Raw genomic sequence first — 24,327 nt, 5'->3', positions numbered from 1 at the left:
TATATAAAAGTTTGTCATAATATTTTAAGAAGCCATTAATAAATTAACACAGATAGGTAACTCTCAAGGGCATCCAAATAAACTTTTAACTTTGTGGGACTTGTATTTTTCTAAATTTTGTTTAATATCCTACAATTATAAAGAGTAAGGTGACTGTCTATTAAAGTAGATATTATTCCTGTTTTGCAAATAAGGAAACAAAGATGTGGAGAGACCAAGCTATGTGGCTTGTCCATATTCACAGTTTGTAAATAAAAGTACCTCTATCCATGTCAATTCTTTCTGATTACAAAAAAGATTCTTTCCACCATGGCAGGCTACTAAACTACTGAAATAAAAAATAATTTTGTCATTGGCAAACAGGACTGTTAGGAGCATAGCTACTTGGGATAGGATGTTCTAATAGCGAAAATTACTTGTACAAATGATAAAAGGGTTAAACTATTTTATTTCTCTCTCAAAATAGGATCATACAAGAGTAATGGAATGACTGATTTTGCAGCTGGCATGAACATTTCAAAATAGCTCAGAAGAATTTTTTGAATTAAATCAAATAAGAATAAAAACAGACACTTGACAGATGTAAACTTCTAAAACTGAGATTAGTGCAAGGCCTTTCCTGACAGTCATCTTGTCTCAGGTAATACCTCGATATCCTTATGGAAAGTCTGGGAAAGCTTCTGCAGCTCACTTTCAGATTGGGCTGCTCGCGCCTTTTCTTTCTCCCAACAGTGCAGCACATTTTGTAGTTCCACTTTTAAAGTGCTTATTTGAGCCTCTCTGTCTGCACATTTAGTGCGTAAATGACTTAACTCTTTATTGACATCAGCCAATTTATCCTGAAGGTACTGTTGGAGACACCAAATAAAGAGATTGTATCAAGATGATAACATTTAAATATAAAATGTTAATTACTGACTCCAAAAAGCTCTTTGAGAGTTTTCCTTTCAACTCATTATAAGACTATAACTTGGTAGCCCAAAAAATTTTTTAAACTTGTAAATAACATTTTAAAAATAAATCTCTTACATTTACTATAAGAACATTTACTTCCCAATGACATTCCAAATACCAATAGAAATCTCAAATATGTGACATAAAATTCTGCTGAACTATTTACTCCTTACCCTTAACAAATTCTACTCAAGTATGTCCATGACAAACGACATGAACCAACACCAAAAAATCCCAACTCTGAACGTTGGATTAGTAAAATTTTGCAAAAATGTAGTACATAAGACCAGCACAGAAAATAAAATAAATTGTTGCCCTAGACCTTAGCCAGGTGTGGTCACAGCCCACTACTAGGCATGATGTACTAAAAACAACGGCTCCACCCCAAAATGGTGAAAACTGAACCCAAATACTGATGTGCTATGTAAAATATGTTGAATGTGTATCTAAGGCTGGATATCAAATCTTAAATGATTTTTTGAATCTATGGTATTATAATTAAATCTGGGAAATGAATTTTTCCTTTAATCAAAACAATTTCCAATCAAGTTTTATTTTTTTAATGAAAAAACATTCTTCTTACTTTGACCAACAACAAAAAAAGTTTTTAATTGTATCTAAACATACTTAATCAAAAATAGGAAGATATATTTTCAGATATCTCTACTTAAAAATATTCCCTAAAAAAAAAATATTCCCTAAATAATTATATTTGTTTCTTAATAAAAAAGGAAAAAGTTATTCTAAATCACAATACCTTTATATTTTTAGCATGAGATTCTACCTTCTGTTTGGTAGACTCAAGTTCATTAGATGTCTTTTCCTTAGCATGATTCATGTTGCTTAGCTGATGAAAGAAAACGTAAGTAAACTTTTAAAATATTTTTCAACGGTGGGTAACTCAAAAGCTAATCTTTAAATGTTTTTTATGCAATTACTTAAATACAAATTTTTTATAGTAATTCAGAGACTTAAAAAATTATTTCTTTTGGTTATCTATGTAATTTCTGTCCCAAGTTCACATGGCTAAAAAGAAAAGAAAGCATTCAAGCTTAAAATGTCGGTAATGTTATTGTGTTTTTACTAGATATCTGGATAAAGGATTTCATTCTTACTGTAAACAAATACAACTTTATTCTTAAAATCCTACTGGACCAAAATGCCAGAAGCAATGGTATCTATACAGAAAGAAAAAAGGACAGACCAGAAGACTGTTCTTTCTACATCACGAGAATATTCACTGGTCTCTCAGTCCATATGACAACTTCAGGGTCGGTCACATGCTGTCCTACTGGGAAGGCTTGTGGCAGGTCATCAGTTGGTCCTGCTCCGCTTGTGATTTATTTTCTTTGACAGTTCATTCTTCTTTCTGTCAGACTGCTCTTTTTGCTTTCTTTGCAGCCACCCCTTGGTCTCCCCACTGCTGTCTCTGGCACTGGTTCACAACAAAGCGCATTACTAAGCCAAAGCCTGCTGAGTCGACTTTTCAACTGTGCTGAGGATCATGTGACATTCATCCTCCCAAATAACAATTCGCTGTGGGTAATATGTTCCTAGTTACCCTGCAGCTTCCAGACCTAGGCCTCAGAAGAGTTTCATAAACTACTAACAATACAGGCTGTCTTGTCTCACTGAGAGTTAGCAATGTTTGCTCTTTATAGAAATTTAATTATTTCAGTGGTCACTTTCTTTTATGCCTTTTGAACAATTACAATTACTGAGGGCATTAAGAAGACTCACTTTTCCTTCTTTATTCACCTTAGCAAACTAAAGTAAAATATGCCTCTTCTTATGGGCAATATAAGGGTTTCAAGGCCTTTGTATTACATAAAAGAAACAGATAAACAGAGGGATAAACACTAAATTCCATGCTATGTGGATTGTCTTTGGTTGGAACAATTGTTTGTTGCTTTGCTAACTAACTGTGTTTAATGTAGTTACTTCATATTCTCTAATTTAACAAGATGTAACTAAATAAACTCTTCAATTTTTAAAGCACAAATTCATAAAACATTTTAATACCCAAGAAAATTATCAACCCACAAGTTAAACAATACAAAAGAGAAGATAAATAAAAGCATGCGCTTTTTCAATCAGGAAACTAAAAACCTCCAAACTACATCAAACAGATATTTGTTTTTAAAACCTTCTAATGCTTTACTCCCTTTAGAGAATTCACACTAATTTCTTTTTTATTGACTTCTACAATTTGTAGAACTCCTAAGCCAAAATACTGGCAAACCCTGAATTTCCAGTACCTATTCTAAATTTCATAAAAACACATTAACATTTAAATATAACATATATTAATTGAGTTGCATAGCTCTTTTGTTAAATTAAAATAGATAAATTATGAAGACCAAGAAGTGACAGTCTTTATAACTTTGAAAATAGTAGTGTGACAGAAGAGAGAGTGAGACCCGACTTTAGGCCACACTTAAAGAAAGAACAGTGACAGACAACTTGTTATTTTTTGTATCTGTGAAGCTGTCAAATCAACATTCCCAATACTTTTGACCTTTGTAACAAGCAAGTAATACGTACTGCTGCAGGCCGAAGGCTATGTGTGTGGAGCCAAACAGTGCAAGTGTTACCTCATTAGATGCATCTTCCAGCTTGGTCTGGTAATCTGTCAAGGTACGCCTCAAACTCTCAAGGACAACAGAGAAGCTGGGAGGTTTATCTTTGTCCCTGTGGATGCCTAGAGAAAAATAGAGGATGAAAATATACTGTTAAAGTCGCAAAGAGACAAAAGCTAAGCAAACAGTAACAGAGATATTACAATTAGATATAACTGAAAAGACATCATGATATACCAAGTAGAATCTTATTCTCCTAAGTATACTGCTGTATAGCCTAGTATTAATAGCTTTTCTAAACAAGTGATCAAATTAAGTTCATAATATATCAAGTCCAAATTTATGTCTACTTTGTACCTTACTATGCCCACCTTGTAGTTAGTAGTAAAGCTCTTTTTTTTTTCCTATTTCCAAGGTAACTGAAGTATTTGTACACACCTGTTATCCAACAATTAAATAAACAGTCTATACTAAACACTGTTTGGAGGAGTTACATACATTTACTTTGGTCCTTGTGTTTCTGATCAGTCAGGCCTATTTTTCTTAAACAATTTCTGAACACAAGAGCACATAATTTTCTGTTATGCTTGGAAATAATGTTCTTCAATCCTTAAAATTCTCAAGTTACAATTTGAAATAAATAATAAAAATACTATTATCTACATAGGCCACATCATGTTTCAATTAAAACCCTTAAAACTGATACTCATTGTAAAAATATGAGTATTTCCATATTATGCCCTCAAACCATTTTACTTTAGGGAGGCCATAAGTTAGTTGAGCTAATCAAGATCACATGGTCAAATGTAGTTTATTTTTAAAATTTTTTTTAAAGATTTATTATTTATTTATTTATTTATTTTATTCATTTTTGGCTGCATCGGGTCTTAGTTGCAGCATGCAGGATATTTGTTAAGGAACGCAGGCTCTTCATGGTGGTGCATGGGCTTCTCTCTAGTTGTGGCGTGTGGGTTTTCTCTTCTCTAGTTGTGGCGCACAGGCTCCAGGGCACATGGGCTCTTAGTTTGCAACATTAGGGCTCTAGTTGAGGCGTGCGAGCTCAGTAGTTGTGCACACAGGCTTAGCTGCCCCTCAGCATGTGGGATCTTAGTTGCCTGACCAGGGATCAAACCCCAGTCCCCTGCACTGTAAAGTGGATTCTTTACCACTGGACCACCAGGGAAGTCCCTCAAATGTAGTTTAAAATAGTAATCCAAAATAATCAAAAGTTTAGTTTCAAAAACCACTTTGAACTGATTGCTTATTGTACTACTCATTAACTGTTAAAAATTAAATAGCAAATTTTAAAACATACTTACTAAAATTACTTTTATTTTCCTATATTTTCTCCCTATCATATTTTACAATCTAAATATTAATATCGATAAGAAGCATTCACAATCCCTTTTTTATTATTCATTGATTCATCCATTCAACTAATTTAATGCATTTAATGCATTCCTACTATGTATTAATCCTAGGCATTAGGCACATGGAGGTAGATAAGAATGGTGTAGTCTCTATTCTCATAGAATTTACAGTCTAAAAAGAGGAGGTAAGATTGTAAACAAATAATTACATAAGATCATTCATCCATTCTTCAAGTCCTCAGTTGCTGGAACTTTGGGGAGAGGAGGGACAAAGGCAGTAATACAGGAAAGAAAGAATGAATAAAGGGGAAAACAATGTTTGGTTAATAACAGAACAACTTTATTCATATCAGAGTATTAATGATAATTATTATTTTAATTTTGGACAAAATGTTATTAATAAACTTACTACATTCACCAAAGTATAATTTAAACACTATCTTAAGTATGGATACACCTTAGATTTTCTTAAACAGAAGAATAATAATTAACTTAAAAACCAAAAGTAGGGCTTCCCTGGTGGCTCAGTGGTTGAGAGCCCACCTGCCGACGCAGGGGACGCAGGTTCGTGCCCCAGTCCGGGAAGATCCCACATGCTGCGGAGCGGCTAGGCCCATGAGCCATGGCCACTGAGCCTGCGTGTCTGGAGCCTGCGCTCCACAACGGGAGAGGCCACAACAGTAAGAGGCCCGCATACTGCAAAAAAAAAAACAAAAAAACAAAAAAAAAAACCCAAAGTAATATGGAAACAACATATATCTCAGTTGGGGTTGGGGGGGCGGGAAAGCCAGTGCTCTCAGCCGTGAAAATGAAGAAGACAACACTCTTTGTAATGACTGTGAGTTGGAGAGAGAACTCATTAAAATTCTTATTAAAGGTCTTACCAAATATATTTTTAAAATATTGCTCTCTTGCACAAGATAAAAAAAGTGTAATGTATAATTCTTTTCTTCTGCTACTACACAAGTAGGTCATGAATAAATCATTCGAGGACACCCAGGAAATCTTAGCTTATACAATAAGGGAGAAAACTTGCTCTTAGAAATCCAGAAGAATAAAATCATCATAATATGGGAGTTGAGGAATAAGGAGACAAAATGCCCTCTCCTTACTGACTCATGCACATCTTATATTCTACATAAAAAAGTTTCTTTGCCTGAAAATGCTTTTACAAGAAAGTTCAGCTGAAGTACAAAGTATGCCTTATGTCCCACCCACATTCATTATAAAAAGAAATACTTACTGGTCCCTTAACATGAAGAAAATATTTACAAATAAAAAGAAAGGGTCGCTCAGGACCCAGGAGCTTACTGACTAAAATTTTATTTAACCTAATAATATCCTAATCACTGTACTATTGCCCACAAAACAATAAACTATTAAAGCTATCCTATCAGTGGATGGTCTAAAACCTCACAGTAAAGATTTAAAAAATAAAATAAAATAAAATTTTAACAGTAGTCATAAATAGCTTTTCAAAGGTTAAAGTCCAAATGAAGAACACAATGTGTCAGGATGTGTCATTTATACTTCAATTACGCCAACTCAAAAATCTTCTGCGTTTCTCTGTCCCTGTCCCTATACACGTGTGTCTCTATACATGGGTGCCAGCCTATACTTTCACATCACTGCTGCCTATCTCAGTCTCTTTCTCACTTTTAAGTATGTTTCGACAAGATATACCTTGGCAAATCTTTTCTTTGAATTAGTAGCCCATAGGAGGGAGTGAGGAAGAGGAACAGGTCCCAAACCTTCTATTTAAATGTTCCCTTTTGGAGGCTTCCCTGGTGGCGCAGTGGTTGAGAGTCTGCCGATGCAGGGGACACGGGTTTGTGCCCCGGTCCAGGAAGATCCCGCATGCCGCGGAGCGGCTGGGCCCATGAGCCATGGCCGCTGAGCCTGCGCTTCCAGAGCCTGTGCTCCGCAACGGGTGAGGCCACAGCAGTGAGAGGCCCACGTACCGCAAAAAAATTAAAATAAAATAAATAAATAAACAAATGTTCCCTTTTGGACAATCTGAAAAACTAAATACTTTTAAATGACTCAAATAAACCACTGTTTTTCAAGATGGTGTTATCACCTCAGTAACCCCACAGTTCCACAGGAGAAACAGTAGGTTGTAATGAATGAGGTGAGTCTATTTCCTCCACCTTGTCAACCATTCTCTTATCTACTTCAGTATCCTGCAAGATCTCAATTATTAAGAAATAATAGACAGAGACTATAAAACAAAAGACTGAGCTTTTTTTAAAAAAAAGATCTCTGTTGTAGAACATGAGTAGTCACGTTCATCCTCAGAACAAATAGGAAAAAAAGGAAAGAAAAACCCTGTTGTTTAATGCTGATTTTTAATCATGTAATAAAACACAGAAAATGACATTCAAATGGGTTTTTCACCTGAGAAAATCTAAATATTTAATACATTGATGACTAAGAAAATTCTTTTTTCATTCTAAAAGCACTGAATATAAACATTTTGTTGGCAGTTATACTTTTGAAATTCAGACTACATTCCATATATTAACTTGTCTTATTCACTGAGATCATAAACAAACATCTTCATTATCTTGCAAACACTGGTACCCATTCTAGAGTTTTTAAGGAAAATGACTCATAACTTCTCTAACATATGGACAGTATTTACCATGTAAATCCTGCTCACCCACCTACTCTGTCCCCAGGAAGAGTCCAAAAAACCTTTCCTTTACCAGGGTTTGAGAAACGTATTGGTTGGGGGGAGCCTCAGAATCGTTGATGAGCTCTGTATGGCTTGGTAGTAAGCATCTAGGCCAGGTAGCTGGAAAGCCATGGATAACAGTGGGAAATGGTGCCACAAAGCTGGGTTCCCTGAATTCAGTGGGGATGCTGGAATCTCAAGTGGCAGGCCAAGTGGTAGCACTTAATTTTCAGAGACAAAATGTACATGGTTACCATAATGGGCAGTGGATTCAAAGCAATAAACAAAATGGTTTTACCCACAGAGACCGCTGGTTTTGGCTAACTGATCATGGTGTTCCTAGGACTAAAATAGGCACTCTACTTGAATGTTACCCGATCTGTATAAGCAGAAAAGCTCAGGGTCTAATTACCAGAACTAGGAGTTAAATCAACACAAAAGACAGTCTTGGCCCTCAACCAATTCTCAGTCTTGAGCTCGTTCACAGACCCAGTGTCCCTAGAATAAAGAGGATGGATCCTCTTTAGGAATCCTAACATACTGCCAAAAGCTTATACTGTATGTAAATCTTTCTCCTAGCCTTCCTCAAAGAAACATGCAACCATTTACCTGGGTGACCACGTACTGAGGAAGGGGAGTTACTCACATATACCATGGATAACTGGACGCTGGATCGGAACTGACGCTAATTTCTGGAGACCTAATATGCTATTGTGGTTCACTAGTTAGGTAGGAGCTTACAGAGGTCAGTTTTGGCTAAAATCTATCTCCACTGGGCCCAGTAGGTACCTGAACCCACATAGTTATTCCCCCAGTTTAGAATGCATTGTTATAAAAGACAAATGCAGAAACTGGCACGATGCCCATAGCAGTTACCTGACCCATGGAGTGAGGGATTTACAGAGGAAAACAAAACAGAAAAAAAGCAATTGGAAGTCACCAAAACTTTTACCTACCAAAATAGTAAATCAAAAACAATGCCACATTCCTGGAGAGACTGAAGAGATTAGCCCTTCTGTTAAAGAGTATAAAGGGGTGGAGATTCCAACCACATCAGCATTTAACTCATCTGTCCGGCTAGTGCAGCATACAGATGGGTCTTAAGGAATGATAGTGAATTACTGTAAGCATGATCACATGTGACTCCAACTGCAGCTGCAGTTAAAGATGTAGTTTCATTGTTGGAGCAAATCGATACATTTCCTGGCAATTGGAAGGAAGCTATTTCTTCTATCCTTTTAGTAAAAATCACCATAACAGTTAGTTTCTGCTTGCAGGCCCAGCAATCTACCTTCATGGCCCTACTTCAGAGCTACATCAACTCTAGCATAATCCAGTCTGTAGAAATTCTGATCAACTCTTCATTCTGGAAGACATCCCGTATTCCACTTAGTTCTCTACCAAGTTGATGATATCATTCTGACTGCTTGAGTTTAAGCAGGCCAAGTTTGGCAGATCCTTACAGGTGAATGCTAGTGTAAACTTTCAGGATTTTGGAACAAAGGAAGCCATCCTCTACAGATAACTATTCTCTTGAAAATCAGCTTTCAACTGGCTACTAGTCCTTAGCAGCTACTGCATTCATGCCCACCAATTTGGCACGTGACCTGTGTTGCCCATCACAAAATGTCTGATCCACCAGCCCATGAACTTGGGCATGCACGGTATCACTCTATCATCAAGTGAAAGTGGTATATACAAAACTGGATTCAAACAAGTCCTGAAGGTAAAAGTAAGTTGCATGAATAAGTAATCCAGATTCCCATGGGCCCTATTCTTGTTACATTGCTTCTTCCCTCTTAACCTACACCCTGGACCCATGGAAAAGTTCCCTAAAACCAGTTGACTAATGGGTGGGAGGGGGCGGAATGGGCTTGTTATATAGATGTTTCTGTATGATGTGCTGCTACTACTCAAAAGTTGACAGTTGTGGCATGACAGCCTTGCTCAAGGGTGGCCTTGAAGGACAGTGGTGAAGCAAAAATCCTCCCAGTATACAGTAATGGACCCAACTATCATTTTGTCTGGAATGAGAGATGACCAAAGGTACAAATATACACTAATTTGGAGGTAGTAGCTAACAGTTCGGCTAATGGTCAGGCACTCGAAAAGAACATTATTGGAAAACTGGTAACAAGGTGGTCTGGGCAAGAGTGTGTGGACAGACCTCTCCAGATGGTCACTGTGCCCAGATCAACTTAAGTAGAGGAGGATCTTAACAATCAGGAGGACAAGATGAAGTATTCTGTGGACGTCAGCTAGCATATTTTCCCAGCCACCTTTGTCCTTGCTCATCTTTGTTGCCCCTACAACACAGGAGTCATGGCAGCAAGAATAGAGGTGATGCATGGGCTCAGCAACATGGACTTCCATTCGCCAAGGCTGATAGGATTACAACTCCTGTTAAGTGCCAAATCCACCAATAGCAAAGACAAACACTGAATCCATGATATGACACCACTCTCTAGTGGCACTGCCAGTCACCTTGTGGCAAGTCGATTATACTAAGTCATTTCCATCATGGAATAATCAATGCTCATTCTTACTAAGGTAGACACCCTAGAAAGACATTTTCCTTCCCTGACCATAATATTTCTGCTGAAATTGTCAGCCATGAATTTACAAAATGTCTTATTCACCATTATGTATTCCACGTAGCATTGCTTCTGACCAAGGAACTCACTTCATAGCAAATGAAGTATGGAAATTGGCTCATTTTCATATCACTGGTCTTACTATGTCTCCCAACACTCTGAAGTAGCTGGCATACAGAATAGTACAATGGCCTTTTGAAGATTCATAGCACTGGCTGGATGGCAACATTTTGTGGGACAAGGATAATATCCTCCAAGATACAGTTTGTGCTGTGAGTCAGCAATCGATATATGGTATGTTTCTCCCATAGCCAGGAATCACAGGTCCAGGAATCAAATGTTGGAAATGGGAGTGGCTCGTATTACACCTAATGATCCACCAGTGAAATGTCTGCTTCCCATCCCAGGAACTGTGGGCTCTATTGGTCTAAGTCTTAATTCCCAAGGAAGAAATGCTTCCACCATGGGACACAGCAATGGTTCCATTAAAAATGGAAGCTGACACTGTCACCTGGTCATTTCTGAGCTCTTCATGCCAGGAAACCAAAGAGCAAAGGAGGTTCTTCTATACCAAGACAATTGGTCTTGCTTACCAAGGGAAAATTGGTGGTAACAAAGAGTATATCTAGAATGCAGGACATCCCACCGGACTCCCACTTGAGTACACTCAAGTTCTGTGATAAAAGTTGATGGAACAATCCCACTTCTGGGTGTAAATCCAAAAGAACTGAAAGCAGGGTCTAGAAGAGATATTTGTATATCCACGTTGACAGAAGCACTATTCACTATAGCCAAGAGGTGGAAGCAACCCAAAGGTCCATCAGCAGATGAATGAATAAACAAAATGTGATAAATACATACAATGGAGTATTATTTGCCTTAAAAAGGAAGGAATTCCTGTCCTATGTCATGTCATGGATTAAACTTGAGAACATTATACTAAGCAAAATAAGCCAATCACAAAAAGATAATATATGATTCCATTATATGAGGTACCTAAAGTAGTCAAATTCATAGAAACAGAAAGTAGAATGGTGGTTATGAGGGGTTTGCAGGAAGGAGAAAAAGGGGTGGTTAATTTTATGTGTAAACTTACCTGGGCTAGGGGCCCAGATATTCAGTTAAACATTATTTCTGGGTGTGTCTATGAGGATATTTCTGGATGAGGCTGACATGTGAATCAGTAGACTGAGTAAAGCAGACTGCCCTCCCCAACGTGGGTAGGCCTCATCTAACCCACTGAAGGCCCAAATAGAACAAAAGGCTAAGTAAGAAAGGATTCTTTCTCTCTGCCTGACTATCTTCAATTGGGACATCAGTCTTCTCCTGCCTTTGGACTCAGCCTCAGACTGGAACTTACACCAGGGTCTCCTGTTTCTCAGGCCTTCAGAGTCAGACTGCCTCTCCTGACTCCTGATTTCTCAGCCACCTTAATTGTGTGATTAGTTAATAATCTCATTAGAAATACTGAGCCCTCTTAGTGCAGTCACTTCTTTGGATTTCACAAACCAAAGCTATGAGCACGATGAATTAGGACACGTTTGGTTTGTAAACCTCAGTGAATTGGGAGGTGAGGGAAGCAAGAGAGAAGAAACTGGCAAGTGACACCAAAGGAGACCTGTGTGCTGCAGGCATCCTCAACTTCTCTGTAAACCATGAACCTCTAATTAAAAGGTACCAGCCACAGGGTTCACAAGGACAATTAAAATTCTCAAGAAGATGCTAGATCTAGGCAATAATCCTTTACTAAGGATAGAAAGAGGAGAGAGGAGAGGAAAAGTACCATTTGTTGTCCCGATTTTCCTAAGAACAGTCCCTGAAACTGCCCAATTCCTGGGTGATATGCACATACCTAAAGGCATCAAATGCTGTTGCTATTATTTCCTAGGGTCCTTCAGCCTCTCCAGTAGAAAGAAAAAGAATACATCTGGAGTATTACAAATGATTTCCTCAAGGAAGGAAAGGTTGAAGAGGGTTGGAGGGGCTCTGTCTCAGTCAACACAAAAGTCAAGCACCCTAAGGAGGATCCAAGATTGAGTCAGAAGAAAAACTTTCTTTCATGAAGCTAATGAAGGAAAAGTCACATTCTATATGTTTGCTAACATCCTCAGGCAGAGGTAAAACTATAGTAGAAGAAACACTTGAGGCAGAAAGACTACATGGGTTCAAAGTGGGGAAGGATTTCTCCCCATACACACTCTAAGAATTTCTATCAAAAGAAATATGAGCAGCTGTAGTGTGCCAATTTTAGTGGAAAGTAGAATGCAGAAATAGGAAATAAATGTCCCTAGTTGAGTAAATTGAGGCTACCTTGTCTAATGATAGTAGGCAATCAAGGTGACATTTCTATAACCCATGAAAGACTCTACATCTTTTCCAATGAAGATGGAAAGTCAATCTTCCTGGTGACTCCTTATGGATTACTACCCAAAGGGCTGCTAAAATTTTGAAAGAGATTCCATGACTACCTTTATAGTCTCAAAAACTATAATTTAAAATAGAACTTCAACCTATCAATTCATTCATGCTTTTTTATTCATTCATATTCAATAAATATTCAAGTGCCTCCTTTGTGCCAAGTACTATTCTACCTGCTTAAAATCCTTTAGTAGGGCTTCCCTGGTGGCGCAGTGGTTGAGAATCTGCCTGTAAAAAAAAAAAAAAAAAAAAAAAAAAAAAAAAAAAAATCCTTTAGTAAATAAAAGAGACAAAGATCCTTGCCCTCATGGAGCTTGGATATTGTGATGGTTAATTTTATGTGCCAACTTGACTGGGCTAAAGATATGCCCAGATAGCTAGTAAAACATTATTTCTGGGTGTGTCTGTGAGAGTGTTTCTGGAACAGATTAGCATTTGAATCAGTAGACTAAGTAAAGAAGATCTGCCCTCACCAATGTGGGAGGGCAATATCCAATCCATTGGCCTCCCTTATCCACCCCCTACTCCTATCCCCTCCTCCTCCCACCCCAATAGAACAAAAAGGCAGAAGGGAAAATACTCTTTTTTTAAGATGGGATTTTCATCTTCTCCAGCCCTAAGACATCCTGCTCCTGGTTCTTGAGCCTTTAGATTCTAGAACTTATGCCAGTGGCCCCCAGTTTCTTGGGCTTTTGGACTCAGACTGAATTATATCACTGGCTTTCCTGGTTCTTCAGCTTGCCGAGGACAGATCATGAGATTTCTTAGCCTCCATAACCATGTGCAACAACTCCTATAATGTATCTCCTCTTGTGTGTATCTATATATATCTTATTGGTTCTGTTTCTCTGGAGAACCCTGACAACGCTGATATAATAATAAATGCACCACATAGTCTGTTAGAAATGTTGGACACCAATAAGTGCCATGGGATAAAATGTAGAGCAGAAAAGGGAGAGAGGTAGGGAGGCAAGCAGCATGGGACTGGGTAGTGGGTAAGCTTCACGGAGAAGGTGAGATTTGAGCATAGATTCAAGGAAGATAAGAAAGAGAGCTATGCTGATATATCTAGGTGAGGAACTTTTCAGGTAAAGGCAATGGCCAACACAAAGGCCCCCAAGGCAGGAGCTTGCTTGGTATGGTCAAGAAACAGCCAGAGGACAGAGTGGCCCAAACAGGGAGAGGGATGGGGAGAGTAGTAGGAGGTGAGGACAAAGAAGTGATAAAAATAGAGGTAGACCATGTAGGGTCTTGCAAGCCATTGCCCGCACTTCAGTTTCTAGTATTAGCAAAGCGCAGAGCCCAGCGAGCTTTACAGCAAAGGAATGACATGCTCTAATTTAGGTTTTCAAATGCTCATTCTGATGGCTTTAGAGAAAGAGACAGAAGGGGAACAAGGTAGAAGCAGAAGAGAGGGAGGAGGTGTTGGAGGCACTAGGAAACAAGGTGTAAACTGTCACACTGATTTCTGGTGTAAAGATCAAGTTAAATCCTCTAAGTAAATAAATTCCTGAATGTCTTAGACTAACTGAAACTTCGCCTTATCTGCTACCTGAAGACAAACTGATGAGTTACTCTTGCTTCAGAAAGATTTCTTCATGTAGAAGACCACAAAATCTGAAGACAGGAAATAGAACACCTGGCAACTGCTGTCAACTCTGGACTAAAATTCATTCAGAAAATTAGCTTTCATTCCTACCATCTTAAAGAGCAAGTCAAAAAAAAAAAGAAAAATTTGTAACCATCCCTCTAAATGTCTACCATGGATTATTTTTCCTGAAATGGAGGGCGGGGGGCAGTAGGTAGAGTATATATTGAACTGAAAGGTATGAAGAAGTAATAAAAGGGGGTAAGGTACTATGGCCTACTTGCCATAACTACAAAACAGAGGATCTCTCTGGAAAATCCTTTCCAAGATAACAAAATTAATTGTGTAACAAATTCTAAAGCTGTGCTACCATCACATAGTAAGAATATTTCTATTTGAAATAGATTTTTTCTTAAAGACATATATACTATGCGATATATACATGTTTATATAAATAATCTCACACACACACACACACACACACACACCCTTGAATTATCCTAAGATAAATTTTTTAATTACTTCATTTCAGAGGAACAAATGATTTGGTCATCTCTGTGTAGCTGAAGCCAGGTCTGATGCAGTAAGGCAATCTCAATTGTTCAGGCACTTCCATAAAATGTTGAGCAATAAGCTTTATTAACTACATCCCTCTTTGTTAAGTAACAAAAACCCAACCTGAGGTGGTATGATCAGAAAGGGAGTCCATTATAGTTATACAGGGCTATTTCACGGAAGCCAAGAGCAAAAATAAAATCAAGTCTGAAGCAGGTATGTGACTGAGTCAGGGTATCAGCAGGAAGAAATGGCATACTCAGAAGAATTCACTGGAAGAAAATTTAATGAAGATATTTACAGAAATGTGAACAGGTTAAGAGAACCAAAAAGATATGATGAGGCACCAAGAACCAGCAAGACTGGAAAACCAGTACCATGGCTTAGGGGGGTCAACTGGAAGGAACGTTGTTACCATAGTCCAACACAAGCCACAGCTACGGGAAGAGGACGTAACTTGACAGAAGCTGTAGCTGCCAAAAAGGAAACCACTGCCAGGAATGCACTGGAGCAGAGGGAGCAGGGGAAATAAACACCCTGACTTTCTCTGCTTTCCTTTCTTCCTCCACCCTCTTAATCTCCTGCTGGTGCACCCACTGTCCAAATCCAACCCCAAAGCCAGAGGGCAAAGGAGCCCAGATCATGCAGTCCACAGAGGTCAGCCTCTACAAGGCAAAACAGAGACCATAGGAGAATGATTCTAGGGCAAGTAAAAAGTGAATAACCGGGCTTCCCTGGTGGCGCAGTGGTTGGGCGTCTGCCTGCCAATGCAGCGGACGCGGGTTCATGCCCCAGTCTGGGAGGATCCCACATGCCGCGAAGCGGCTGGGCCCGTCAGCCATGGCCGCTGGGCCTGCGCGTCCAGAGCCTGTGCTCCACAGCGGGAGAGGCCGCAGCAGTGAGAGGCCCGCGTACCGCAAAAAAAAAAGTGAATAACCAGCACAATATGGAAACAAAGACCACTATAACAGTACAAAAATCACAAATTCAGCACACAGTCCCTTTTCCAGGAACACTTTCTCTGTAATATATAGGATGTGCACATATATATGGGAAACTAGGACATTCAAAAAGGATTGTTACTAGGACTTCCCTGGCAGTCCAATGGTTAAGACTCTGCACTTCCACTGCAGATAATTCTTTTTCTATAGGTTTAGTAATAACTAATGAGTTGCTTTATTATCAACTAATTTTAAACCTCAAAGGAAACATGACCTCATTATTCTTAGCTTTTCTAATTCAGCTCTGAATATTGAAGCATTAAGATATGCTATGATAATAATTTAACAACTTTTAAAGATCCTAAAACCATTAAACAATGATACATCTCAATAATAAAACAGTACCACTGCAAAAGAAAATTTTATACTCCAAAGCTTTATTTAGCAAATACAATTAAAAAGTGGATATCTATGTTTTTATGTCACTTGTATACACCTTGATTTTTCCACAGTAACAAACCATGAAACACTAATGCTTTTACAAAAAGTTTAAATAAAAACAAAGTTAAAAATAGATAATAGCAAATCACACTAAATTTCTAATGGTTCACCAACAGAAATCTGCAGATCCATAATGTGAAAATAGGCCTTGTTCATATCTTTCTGCTTTTTTGAGGACAACAAACTTTCCTGAACTTAAGTGTTTCCTAAAGAACTCATTTGCCAAATATCTGTTTGATTCCTCTAGAAAAACAGAGTCTTCAAGCTATTTTAAGGTGTAAGGAATTTAATTTTATATGCTTTTTTGAAAAATATAACTGAGTTAGAAAGCAACTAAATAATTTGAGGTTGACAGTATGGCAAAAGAAAACAGGTAGAAAAGTGAAAGTATTTAAGTCAAAGCTACTATAGCACACATAATGGCATACACACAAAAAAATTAAGGAAGTAGAAATCATGGAATGGACGGAACTCATTAGCCAACTAATGCTTTTCCTAGTTCCCAAAATATGCCTAACCAATATACAATCTTTACAGTTATTTATCATATTAAGTGGGCTAATACTAAAACCAAAACATTTTACCTAAGCACTTTTATCTGGAGAGTATGTATACGGTAGTAGGAAATCAAGGAGAAAACCAGCCTAGAAAGCAATAGTGTAGAATATGCACTGAGTTACAGCCTGTGTCCTACATAACCTTTTGAATGCATGACCTTTAAGTTGCTGAAGGTTGCTCAGAATTTGGCTCAGTTTGATGGAAACATCTGTTCCCCTTGCAGGTATACTGTAAGGACTTTTTTCTCAGTTGGATTCAGAACACAGCAAGTGAGCCCTTATCTGTCCAATCATACAGACACCAACACTTGTAAATCAAGTTTTGGGAGGACAACAGCAGGTCCACAGTCCGTCACCCTTTCTTAGCCAGCTAGGCCAACTGACTGCTGTGAGAACTGCTCTTATCATGTCATCAAATCAAAACATGTTGAGATGAGGGACTATAAGAGGCATCTGCAGAATTCCCAAAATGCAGTGACTTTGGAACATTGACAGATGCATCTGTCATTTCATACCTTCAACTAACCTGATGTCCACTGGCCAGACACAGAAAAGCTGTCCAAGATTGATTCCAACTCTTTCACGTTATTTTCACATGTCTCTACCAGAAAAGCCTGGTGCTTCTTAGCCTTTTAATTAAGAAAAAAATTACACATAATAAGGTCACGCATTATCTTAAGTTGCAGATTTTTTATGTAAACACATATAGCACAATTAAGTATAAACAAGCTAATAATTACTCCATTCAAATCTATTATTAATAAACTTCTTTCTGTCATAATCATACCTTTTACTTGGCTTAATGCAACACTGTGTAAGGTCTCAATAACAGTTTACTGAGGTCTTAGTGCCTGGCACTATTCTCAGTATTTTAACATAATAATTCTTTTTATCCTCACAATGAATCTATGAGGGAAGGGCTATCATTATCCTAATTTTACAGATAAGGGAACAGAGACACAGAGAAATTAAGGAAAACTTTAAAAGATCACGCTTGCAGTCATGTAGCAAATTGCCAGATGGTGTTCAAAAGTGAATGCAGTATGAGCAGTTAGAAGGAACTGCAGCAGTTTACCCAAGAGGTGATGGCAGCTTAGATTAGGGTCTTAGCAGAGCAAAAGGGGTGCGGGGTGTATGCACTGAAGGATGTTGGGGGGGTGTATACTTAGAAGGTGGAATGGCCAACCTTGGTAGCGCTGCGCTGGGTTAGATGACATTGACTGGATTGGATTGGATTGGACTGGATTAGATGAGATTGGAGAAGTGCTCAGATAAAATGAGGAGTCAAGACTGACCCCACTTTTTCGGGAGGGGGCGATGCTGAGATGGAGGTGGTGGCAGCCGAAGCGGATGGTACTCTCTTTGTGGGCAACCTTGAAACGAAAGTGACAGAGGAGCTGCTTTTCCAGCTTTTCTACCAGGCTGGGCCAGTAATAAAAGTGAAAATTCCAAAAGATAAGGATGGTAAACCAAAGCAGTTTGCATTTGTGAATTTCAAACATGAAGTATCTGTTCCTTATGCCATAAATCTGCTTAACGGAATCAAACTTTTTGGAAGGCCCATCAAACTTCAGTTTAGATCAGGAAGTAGCCAGCCTTGCCTCACAGGAGGTCAGTTTGTCATATCCCCAGCATCATGTTGGAAGTTCAAGCCCTACTTCCACATCTCCTAGCAGGTATGAAAGGACAGTGGATAACATGACTCCATCAGCACCAATAATTCAAAGGTCTTTTTCTTCTTCAGAAAATTTTCAGAGACAAGCAGTGATGAACAGTATTTTGAGACAGATGTCATATGGAGGGAAATTTGGTTCTCCACATCTGGATCAATCAGGATTTTCCCCATCAGTTCAGTCACATAATCATACTTTTAACCAGTCTTCAACCTCCCAGTGGCGCCAAGATACACCATTATCATGGCGAAAAGTCAGAGAGAATTCTCATCCCTACATAGTGGATAGACATTATTGCCATGAACAGCTTTACACTGATCATGGGTCCAACCATCATTGCAGAGGAAACAGAGATGATTTCTTCTATGAAGAGAGAAATCACGATGGCTGGAGCCATGACTATAACAGAAGTGACAGTGGTAGAGATGGAAAATGGCGCTCATCTTGACACTAACAAGTGTTAAAAGGATGTTTTCATAGGGTCTTTATAGGCCCTTTTTGTTAAGTTGTTTCTGGGAATGTTTTCTTAAAAAAACTCTATAGAGCAGCTTTACAAGTTGCCACATTTCTTTATAAAATTTTTTAAACCTAACTGCAGTCTAATACAGAAATGAGAAGAATTGTCGTTCTAGTTTTATTACATTAATAACCTTTCACCTCAGGGTTTTAAGAAAAGGAAAGGGTTTTATGCAAAAGAAAGTGCTAAAATTCCTAACCATTTTAGACAGTTGAGGAACGGATGTATTATACTGATAAGTTGTATTATGAAGCAAATATTTTAATTATCTGTTACCTTTTTGTATTGCAAGAAGTTTCTTGTTAGGGAATCAGATTTTTGGTGTATATAATGGAAAACATTCAAGTTGACAGCCTGAAATGACTCAGTATTTTGTTAATAAATGAGAAAATGTAAATTCAGTGATGCATTTTACTAACATTTGAGAAAACCTTTTGGTCAAGTTTGGGGATAAATCATATTATTTAACTTCTTAGAGAACTTAAGTGTAAATTCTGTGACATGATTTTGAGTTTTATCATAAGTGAGCATACAGGTATACATCTACACTTGCTATTTCATTATAATATTTTAGAATTTGCTCATTAAATCATGTTCGATGTATGACTGAAGTCACTCAGAAAGTTAAATATCTCTGAATGTATTTTTTTACAGTAGAAATACACTGTTAATGTAAATCTTTTTCTGGAAGAACAAAAATGTAAATGCATAGTCAGATAAAATGGTAAAGTGTTTTATCGAAAGTATTCTTTTTTGGGAAAAAAAGGTTCACGAAACCTTTAAGTGCTGCCTCTATCACTCAAATTTCTAAAATTATGACATTTTCAAAGTGCCCAGGACAAGTGTACAAGGACATATTTTATTATGGAGACTGTACAGGTTGCTTTTTGTTTTCGTTTGAACATTTGAAAGAATTTAGTCTAAAACACTTTGATTTAAAAATTTTTAAATCTTGTTTAACAAAACTTTTATGTATCAGATGCCATTTCCCTTTCATTGTAGATCTTGTTTATAAAAATTCATCCTGGGCTTCCCTGATGGCACAGTGGTTAAGAATCCGCCTGCCAGGACCTCGGAAAAAGAGTGGAGACAAAAATCGAGAAGATGTAAGAAATGTTTAACAAAGACCTAGAAGAATTAAAGAACAAACAAACAGAGGTGAACAATACAATAACTGAAATGAAAACTACACTAGAAGGAATCAATAGCGGAATAACTGAGGCAGAAGAATGGATAAGTGACCTGGAAGACAAAATGGTAGAATTCACTGCTGCAGAACAGAATAAATAAAAAAGAATGAAAAGAAATGAGGACAGTTTAAGAGACTTCTGGGACAACATTAAATGCAACAACATTTGCATTATAGGGGTCCCAGAAGGAGAAGAGAGAGAGAAAGGACCAGAGAAAATATTTGAAGAGATTATAGTCAAAAACTTCTCTAACCTGGGAAAGGAAATAGCCACCCAAGTCCAGGAAGTGCAGCAAGTCCCATACAGGATAAACCCAAGGAGAAACATGCTGAGACACATAGTAATCAAATTGGCAAAAAGTAAGATGAAGAAAAATTATTGAAAGCAGCAAGGGAAAAATGGAAAATAACATACAAGGGAACTCCCATAAGGTTAACAGCTGATTTCTCAGCAGAAACTCTACAAGCCAGAAGGGAGTGGCATGATATGCTTAAAGTGATAAAAGAGAATAACTTACAACCAAGATTACTCTACCCGGCAAGGATCTCATTCAGATTCGATGGAGAAATCAAAGGCTTTACAGACAAGCAAAAGCTAAGAAAATTCAGCACCTCCAAACCAGCTCTACAACAAATGCTAAAGGAACTTCTCTAAGTGGGAAACACAAGAGAAGAAAAGGATCTACAAAAACAAACCCAAAACAATTAAGAAAATGGTAATAGGAACATACATAGCGATAATTACCTTAAACATGAATGGATTAACTGCTCCAATCAAAAGACACAGGCTTGTTGAATGGATACAAAAACAAGAACCATATATATGCTGTCTACAAGAGACCACTTCAGACCTAGGGACATATACTTAACAGCCATAAAAGGGGAAATCGACAGTAACACAATCATAGTAGGGGACTTTAACATCCCACTTTTGCCAATGGACAGATCATCCAAAATGGAAATAAACAAGGAAACAGAAGCTTTAAATCACACAACAGAGCAGATAGATTAAATTGATATTTATAGGACATTCCATACAAAAACAGCAGATTACACTTTCTTCTCAAGTGCGCATGGAACATTCTCCAGGATAGATCACATACTCGGTGACAAATCAAGCCTCAGTAAATTTAAGAACATTGAAATCATATCAAGCATCTTTTCTGACCACAACACATGAGATTAGAAATGAATTACAGGGAAATAAACGTAAAAAACACAAACACATGGAGGCTAAACAATACATTACTAAACAACCAAGAGATCACTGAAGAAATCAAAGAGGAAATCAAAAACTACCCAGAGACAAATGACAATGAAAACATGACGATCAAAAACCTATGGGATGCAGCAAAAGCAGTTCTAAGAGGGAAGTTTATAGCTATACAAGCCTACCTTAAGAAACAAGAAAAATCTCAAGTAAACAATCTAACCTTACACCTAAAGAAACTAGAGAAAGAAGAACAAACAAAACCCAAAGTTAGCAGAAGGATGGAAATCATAAATATCAGAGCAACAGAAAGAAATGAAATAGAAACAAAGAAAACAATAGCAAAGATCAATAAAACTAAAAGCTGGTTCTTTGAGAAGATAAACAAAATTGATAAACCATTAGCCAGACTCATCAGAAAAAGAGGGAGAGGACTCAAATCAATAAAATGAGAAATGAAAAAGAAGAAGTTATAACAGACAGTGTCATACAGAGTGAAGTAAGTCAGATAGAGAAAAACAAATACCGTATATTAATGCATTTACGTGGAACCTAGAAAAATGGTACAGATGAACCGGTTTGCAGGGCAGAAGTTGAGACACAGATGTAGAGAACAAACGTATGGACACCAAGGGGGGAAAAGTGCGGTGGGGTGGGGATGGTGGTGTGCTGAATGGGCAATTGGGATTGACATGTATACACTGATGTGTATAAAATTGATGACTAATAAGAACCTGCAGTATAAAAAAACAAACAAACAAAAAACCACTAATACTAAACTTTCTTTGGGTTATTTGTATGGAAATATGTTAATATAAATGTTTCAGACATTACATGAAATGTCTAAAAATCTTGTATGTTGTGGTATAATGTTATAAGTCATAACTCTAGTTATTACTTTAAAGTGTATATCTCAGAAATAACTAAATTTCCTTGTCAATTGCATTATTATGAACTTGCATCAAATCTTTAACCGTGGTCATTTTTAAGTCTTCTGTCATTTACAGACAATTCTGGGTGTACTCTGATGCTTTTGCAAAAATGTTCCTATAAAAGGGTTTCATCTTCAAGGAATTCATGGAAAAGACTCTGACAAGTACAGGTTTCTGGTAACTTGACTATACTGCTGAACTGAATTAATAAGCACTTTTAGAACTCTAATGGAAAACTGATGAATTCATAAAAGTGCTAATAAAAGATCAAGATGAGAAAAAAAATTAATTACATGGGACTGAGTGAACTGATGAGGATGACTATGATTTTTGTGAATTTCTGTTTCAATTAAAAAAAAAAATCCCACAAGGACTCAGAGGCAAAAAATATACAAATCAATTTTCACTGCAAAGTAAAAGACCTGTTACAGTGGAGGGTTACTGGACTGAATGTCAATATTATGACACAGTATGAATGTGTTCCGTGTTTGGTAATTGCAATCACTGTTGCTTTTGTTGTGGCCATCCATTTACAATGCTTGGTGTCCGTTTATTTATACTCTTGTAAAAATAAAATACAGTGTGTGTGTGTGTGTGTGTGAAAAAAAAACAGCAAAAAAAAAGAAAAATTTATACAGAAAATCTGATGGAATCCACAAAAAGTTATAAGAATCATAAGTGAGTTTAGCAATGCTGTAGAATATAACATCAAAATTGAAATTCTATTTCTATATAGTAGTAGTGAATAATAAGAAACTTAATTTTTTAAATACCACTTATAATAAGTAAATATGATATAGCTAGGAATAAATCTGACAAAAAAGGTGAAAGACCTGTATACTACAAACTTCAAAACATTGCTGAAATTTTAAAGGGCTTAAATAAATGGAGAGATATACCATTTCAAAGGTCAAATGACTCAATATTGTTAAGATATCAATTCTTCCCAATATGATCTATAGATACAATACACTAAGGATACAAGAAAAAAAAAAAAGAATCCGCCTGCCAATGCAGGGGACACGGGTTCAAGCCCTGGTCTGGGAAGATCCCACATGCCACAGAGCAACTAAGCCCGTGCACCACAACTACTGAGCCTGTGCTCTACAGCCCACGAGCCACAACTACTGAAGCCCGCGTACCTAGAGCCCGTACTCCGCAACAAAAGAAGCCACCACAATGAGAAGCCTGCGCACCGCAACGAAGAGCAGCCCCCGCTCACCGCAACTAGAGAAAGCCCGCGTGCAGCAATGAAGAAAACGCAGCCAAATTTAAATTTAAAAAATAAATTAAAAAAAAAAAAGACTGATTCCAAGGTTTTGGACTAGAAGAATTGGGCGTATTTCAGTACTTCAGTGAGAACGATGGAAGTAGAAAAGGTCTTATTTTGGCTATTTCTGTTTGTTTATTTACTTGTTTGCTTGTTTTTGGCAGGGAGTGTAAATCATAAATTCTGTTTTGATCATATTCCATTAAAATACCTTTACGAGACTCCCAGCACCAGTAGAATACCTGGCAAATAACAGACCCTAAATATATTTGAATTAACAAAGAACAAATAAAGTAGAAAAATACTGGAGGCAGCTGGACATAATGGTATAAAGCTCAGAAGAGAAGTCAGATATAGGCTTGGGAATCATCTAGGGATATGTGAAGCTTGCCTTGAGACTGTTTGATGAGAAGAGAAAATAGCCTTGGATAAAGACTAAGGAATTCCAGAATTTAATACTTAGAAAAGAAAAAGTCAGCAAAGAAGACCGGAAAAGGAGGAATAAAAACAGAAGAGGATAATGTCATGAAAACCAAGATTAAAAAAACATTTCAGTGTCACCTGTCCAATGTCCAATGTCACAGAATATTCAAGCAAAATGGAGACTAACAAGTGTTCACCGGACATGGAAGTCACTGGTGACCATGATGAAATCTGTTATAACCCAGACTAGAACAGGTCAAAGCAGGAGTAAGCCTGTACTTTTTTGTCTTGATTTTGTGAGAGATAAGTAAATGGAAACGGGAAGTTTAGACAACACTTTTTTGGTAAGAAGAGAAGGGGAGATAAAGGGCAGTAGTTG

General features: G+C 37.5%; 1 protein-coding gene and 1 pseudogene across 1 annotated transcript in view; one reads left to right on the top strand and one right to left on the bottom strand.

Annotated features, from left to right (window-relative positions):
- The window catches only part of CCDC171 (coiled-coil domain containing 171), a 336,015-nt gene that overhangs the window by 212,055 nt on the left and 99,633 nt on the right, over positions 1-24,327 (bottom strand). Inside the window, 4 exon segments of the mRNA XM_024760469.1 lie at positions 648-848; positions 1,712-1,801; positions 3,549-3,655; positions 17,261-17,363. Of these exon segments, the coding sequence (XP_024616237.1) occupies positions 648-848; positions 1,712-1,801; positions 3,549-3,655; positions 17,261-17,363 (501 nt within the window).
- On the top strand, positions 18,048-18,855 carry LOC112410080 (RNA-binding protein 7 pseudogene; annotated as a pseudogene).

This window comes from Neophocaena asiaeorientalis, unplaced genomic scaffold (assembly GCF_003031525.2).
Source record: "Neophocaena asiaeorientalis asiaeorientalis breed wild unplaced genomic scaffold, Neophocaena_asiaeorientalis_V1.1 scaffold174, whole genome shotgun sequence".
In the NCBI taxonomy this organism is placed as follows: domain Eukaryota; kingdom Metazoa; phylum Chordata; class Mammalia; order Artiodactyla; family Phocoenidae; genus Neophocaena; species Neophocaena asiaeorientalis.
The sequence above is the reverse complement of the archived record's forward strand: the minus strand, read 5'-3'. Positions and strand labels throughout refer to the sequence as shown.